This window comes from Oncorhynchus kisutch, linkage group LG2 (assembly GCF_002021735.2).
Source record: "Oncorhynchus kisutch isolate 150728-3 linkage group LG2, Okis_V2, whole genome shotgun sequence".
NCBI classification, from domain to species: Eukaryota; Metazoa; Chordata; class Actinopteri; order Salmoniformes; family Salmonidae; genus Oncorhynchus; species Oncorhynchus kisutch.
Genome location: NC_034175.2, coordinates 48,550,455 through 48,556,454, shown reverse-complemented (window position 1 = coordinate 48,556,454; position 6,000 = coordinate 48,550,455). Strand labels below are relative to the sequence as shown.

Below are 6,000 nucleotides of genomic sequence, written 5' to 3'. Positions count from 1 at the left end.
TGTTGAAAGGTCGCTGAGATGAGAGAGTATTTCCCTGTGAATAGGAGTAAACTGGTAGCTATGGGGGCTTTGGGAGTTCAGGTCTTGCAGACGGCAAAGCCGGGTCTCAGCCATGGTAATATAAAGGCAATTAGAAAAGCAGCTGGACACACAGACACTTTACCTCTCAGTACTAATAAGATAAAGAGTATGTCAGAAAATTCCATAAGCAGGATACTCTGCTCTTAAAGGTTATGTCCCTATCGGGTGATGATGCCATTAGCCTTGCTAAGGACCCAATAAAGGGACCAATCTTCAACACTGCTGTTACACAGACATGACAGTTTGTCAGTAACTTACTAAACAATCTACTAACCTTAAGCCTAGTGTGGCTACACAGAGAAGAGTCATCATACAAAATCACTGTTTAGAGATTCTCCTGTACTTTGTGTACTTTTTAGCAAGCAGTTCTGAAAATAGCACTCACGAGCCAAAAGTGGTCCCTGAAAATTGCGTACTGCGTCACATATGTGCAGATATGTGCACCACGTCATTGCTTTCGCACTCGCTCTGCTGTGTGTGCAGCTGTCACTCAAATGGTGAGGGGCTGAAGCACACTGGCTAGAAGTGTAATTGCTAGGGGGCTGGCCTACGTGGGGGAAAATGTAGGGAAAATGGCTCCATACATCTTCCATAAAATATTTGCTTTCAAACTAGGGATTCCGTGGCTAATTGAGGTAAGACAGTAATTCTGCTCATAGATTATGCATGTATGAACTACACATTGACATATCCAGCCAAAAGTGTGAGTAAAAAAAAAAAAAGACATCAAAGTTCCAGAGACTGTTTTTACAAAGCAACTGATTCACAATGACACGTCTTTGTTTTAATCCAAGTTTGTTGTACACATTCAAAATTTGCAGGGGGGGGGTAGACCTTTCCTGCCCTGTATCAACCATTCATAGGGATAATAGTGGTTGGTGGATCATTTGTCCAGATCTGCAATAGGCTGACTAGCAATCATACCACGCCCCCCTAATCAGCATTTGCACAGTATGTTGTCTCACACACATCAGTCATTTTTAATCATCTCTTTTTCATATTCACTTTCTATTCATGGCAAATTCAATTTTATTATATTATTTTGATATCTTACAGCGATTTGGCACAATGCCAAAGTAAGGATTGAAGGGCGATTGTAGAAATATGTTGGTTCTGACTGTTAGAGACAGGAACAGGGACAGGGCAGGGACAGCAGCAAGGATAGGGACAGGTGCAGGTACAGGGGATGTTGGATCCAGACAGTGTTTATGAGGTGAGTATAGAGTGCACAGACATTATCCATAAAGCACAGAGATGATAGCATCATCCTAGCATCATCCTATCTATCAACCAATCGGTGACTGACTGTCAAAAGTCCACTTCAGAAGTTGTGCCAAAGTATCCCAACTCACTGCACAGGAAATTACCTCATGTGCCCAGGAAGTCCTTCAAACCAATCAGACACCATCTGTCCTTCATGGCTAACAGCTTGTGATTCTCCATCTAGATTGGATTAGCAGATAAAGGGTAATGAAAACAGACACTCCATTTTTAAACAAGTCCTCCTGCAGGTTATAATCAGTGTAGTTCTGTAAATCCTCATCTTGTAGTCTGTGTCCTTTCCTATATCCTGTGGCTGTAGCTCAGTGTCAACTCCCAACAGAGTGACAGTAACATAGATGGTCTATAATGTTGTCCTTGATACAGGCTTTGATAGTCCTCCCAGTCCCTTGCCTGGTCCATGATGTCTGTTCTGTAGAAGCAGCAGCGTTATGTATACCTGTCTCCGTTCTGGGTGGAGGGTGAAGGGGGCCTCCTCTAGACCTCTTCTCCCCTGGCTGGGGGCCTGGAGCTTGGGGTTGGCCTGGGTTACACAATGCCTTCGCTGCGTTTGCTCCTCCACACCACTAGGGCAGTCATGAGCAGCGTGACAAGGATGGGCACCACAATGAATGGCCCAAGGATATGGTTGGGCGGATCACGCAGCTGCCGTCCCGACAGGGAGCAGTCGTGGAAGTAGTGCTTGTGGATGCGGATGAAGAACTCGTCCACCTGCCGGTTGGGCCAGAAACAGTCCATCTTCAGGGCAATCAGGTAGGTGCAGTTGGTGAGCTCACCATAAGGTCTGTAGGGAGAGACAAAGAGAGAGAGGGAGGTAAAAATCAAACGAATGCGGACAAGGTTCATAGTGTTGGGCGGCAGGTAGCCTAGCAGTTAAGAGCATTGAGCCGGTAACCAAAAGGTTGCTGGTTTGAATCCCAGAGCCGACTAGGTGAAACATATTTCAATGTGCCCTTGAGCAAGGCACTTAACCCTTTTTTCTCCTGTATGTCGCTCTGGATAAGAGCATCTGCTGAATGACTAAAATGTATTTCATAATGAGGGTAAATTATAGCCTACATATTTGAATAGACATATAGGAAGGTAAGGGGCTCTGAAGTGTGGGTTCTAAATGCAAATGATATATGGTTAGGGTCAGGGTAACGGGTTAAAGTTAGGGAAAATGTGTGTGAGAGAGAGAAAGAGAGAGAGAGAGTGCTCCTTCACCAAATTTGTACAGTCCTGTCATGATTGAGAGTAATGATTCATGGTAATGACAGAGGGTCCACTCCATACATAAAAACATACTCTCAAAAGCGCACACAGACCCTCCCCTCTTCCTGACAGGTCTCTGATTGAAGGGTCCCCTTTCCCCCTTTCCTCAGAGCATGCCCGCCACATGGCCTATTATTTATACCCACATCCTCCCTGGCATGGAACGTCTGGCATAGCTAGAACCTTTTTATAACCCCCAGGTTTCCCTTACACAACTAATGGGTCCTGTTCCCCCCCAACCCCCTTTTGTCCCCTCCTTGCTCCCCCACCAACCCCCCAGTCCCAGATAGAACTTTCCCCCAGTGGGAGAGTGATACATCGGATAAAGGCAGACCATCTGGCTCATCTTCCAAGCCAGACATACATTATATCCATGCATGCTAATCACCTTCAGATGTACAGCTGGTGGAAACACTATCATCAATAACATACAGTGGTTTAAAGTACTTAAGTAAAAATACTACACTTTATTTATATTTTTGCCAACTTTTACTTTTACTTCTCCACATTCCTAAAGAAAATAATGTACTTTTAACTTTTTACATTTTCCCTGACAGCCAAAAGTATGTTACATTTTGATAGAAAAATGGTCCAATTCACACACTTATCAAGAGAACATCCCTGGTCATCCCTACCTCTGATCTGGCGGACTCACAAAACACAAATGCTTGGTTTGTAAATGATCTCTGAGTGTTGGAGTGTGCCTGCCCCTGGCTATCCGTCAATAAAAATCTAAAAATAAAATTGTGCCGTCTGGTATGCTTAATATAAGGAATTTGAAATGGTTTATACTTTTAATTTTGAAACTTAATTACATTTTAGCAATTCCATTTACTTTTTATACTTATCTATTATATTTAATATATAGTATATTTAAAACCAAATACTTTTAGACTTTTACTCTAGTAATATTTTACTGGGTGACTTTCACTTTTTCTTGAGTCATTTTCTATTAAGGCATCTTTACTTTTACTCAAGTATGACAATTGAGTACTTTTTCCACCACTGATAACATATGACCTCTATTTAACCAGGTAGGTTATTAAGATGAGAATACTTTCTATTTTTCAATAATGACTTGGCAAAAAGGATACAACAGTACAGTGGCAGCAGACATATGGACAGGAATAAACAATATCTAGGCACAAATAAATTCATTCCTAAAAAAGAAAATTGGACAGCAAGACAAAAGTATAGATAGGGGCAACAGAGAGCAGGGAGATATGAGAGAGAGAGACTGGGAGGAAGAGAGAGAGGTACATACACAGTGAAGGAAAGTGGGGGAGAGAGAGGTAGGGTTGAGAGACAGGAAGGAGTGTCAAATTAGATCTTCTACAGGGAATAGAAATATGAGCAACCCCCTATTCTCTCCTCTGACATTTATCCATGACAGACTTACGGCCATGGCCAATGTTATTACTCCAGATAAGCATTGTTTACATGACAGAATTGATTACCTTTATATTACCGCTGCTTTACTGAAAATGGGACGCTTGCCAAAGTCACGTCATCTGCAACATTTCATAATCGGAGGAAATGGATCGTTCCTAGACAGTCCCTTTTCTCTCCCTGTACGTTCTTCCAAAACATCTCTGGTACAGTATATTTCCTCTTAAGGGCCTGCTGACTGGAACCTATTCAGTACTGAGAACTAAGACATTTATAACAGCCAATATATGGCACAATGTCAAAAACCTCACTACAGTGCCTTCAGAAAGTATTCATATCCCTTGATGTATTCCACATTTTGTTGTGTTACAGCCTGAATTCAAAAACGATTTTAAAAAAATTCACACATCAACACATAATATCCCATAATGATGAAGTGAAAAATAGTTGTTTTTTTTTATACAAATTTTGGCAATTAATTTACAAATGAAATACAGCAATATCTTATTTACATAAGTATTTACACCTGAGTCAATACTTGAAGAAGCACCTTTGGTGGCGATTACAGCTTTGAGTCGTCTTGGGTATGTCTGTACCAGCTTTGCACATTTGGATTTGGGGATTTTCTCCCAAGTTAGATGGGGAGCAGGCTGGAACAGCAATCTTAAATTATTTTCACTGATTCAAGTTTGGGCTTGTTTTGTTTAACACTTTTTTGGTTACTTCATGATTCCATATGTGTTATTTGATAGTTTTGATGTCTTCACTATTATTCTACAATGTAGAAAATAGTAAAAAATAAAAAGACAAACCCTTGAATGAGTAGGTGTTTTTTTTTTTACCGGTAGTGTGTGCTACTAACTAACTTTTTCAACTATCGTTTTTAACCTCGAAACATTCCAAAGCTGACTTTGTGAGCCTCAGCTGTGTAGCTGTTGAAATGAGTCAGGACAACACAGCAACTAGTTTAGATTCCCTGTGACCAGTTTAGATTCTCCTGTGTATAAAGCAGAGAGGTCCAGGATATGCTCCAACTCTCTCTATTCAGATGGACATGGGAAAATCCAACAGCACATTTTGTCACCATAAGTCACCAGATTGAATTTCAGGAGGGTTTAACACCACTAAATATAACTGGGTGGAGGGACAGGGACTAACGTCAACACACAGAGGGATGTGACTGTAGCTTACCAGCAAGATACTTCCACTCTCAACTAGAAAGAGGGGACAACACCTTGTACCTGCAACTCAGTACGGTTTGCAGGTCAATAGTTTTCCATGTTCATTTTCTTTCATCTAACATCTGCATGAACTTCTTCATTTCTGAAGTGTTCTTCCCTCAGCGTTTGCTACATCGTACCAACTGTACAGAAAAGTCAGAGGAAACAGAGATATCATCTGGGCCTGGTTTTTGATGTACTTCTGATATGCACATGGACATTTCTGTTGATAAGGGGAAATCTTTTACAACCGGTTTTTCACAACCCTGAATTTCTTATTTTATCTGTGGTATTGAAGTACTTTGAGTGCAGTCTTTCAACTGGAACTGTGTGATGACAGGAGAGTCTTCTCCTGTCAAAGCCACCTCTCAAAGCACTTTATTTGATTCAGCGTCAGAACTTAAATGGATTTGTGTCACCACTCACCACAAAGTTTGCCACACTCCTCTCTTTGGAGGCAGCAGCACAGAGAATGCCAAATTACTTCTCGTCCTCTTTGCAAACCTCAGTAGCCCAAACAGGCCGCTCTGTCAAATTGTTTCATCAAGATACAGCTCACTGTATCTCTGTAGCAGTTGATGGGAGAAACAGTATCCTGGCTTTGTCCCTCTCTTGTCTATGTGTGAAGCAGCAACAGCTAACCCACCTCTCTAGTTCTACTAGTGCTCTGTACAAAAGTTATGCAACTTTAATCTCCATTTCTAAAGTTATAGAGTTCAACCGTTCTATATTTCTACAGCCAGCTCCACTGTCTTCTGTACTTCTAAATCTATAA

The 6,000-nt window shown here is 41.4% G+C and overlaps 1 protein-coding gene across 2 annotated transcripts in view; it reads right to left on the bottom strand.

Moving 5' to 3' along the window:
• Nucleotides 1–843: 843 nt before the first annotated feature.
• LOC109867578 (receptor activity-modifying protein 1-like) overlaps nt 844–6,000 on the bottom strand; it is a 59,467-nt gene continuing 54,310 nt past the window's right edge. For both annotated transcript variants that reach the window (XM_020456810.2, XM_031796309.1), the window contains exon 3: nt 844–2,146. In XM_020456810.2, coding sequence (XP_020312399.1) covers nt 1,891–2,146 — 256 coding nt within the window. In that variant the 3' untranslated portion in view covers nt 844–1,890. The remainder of the gene's footprint in view (nt 2,147–6,000) is intronic.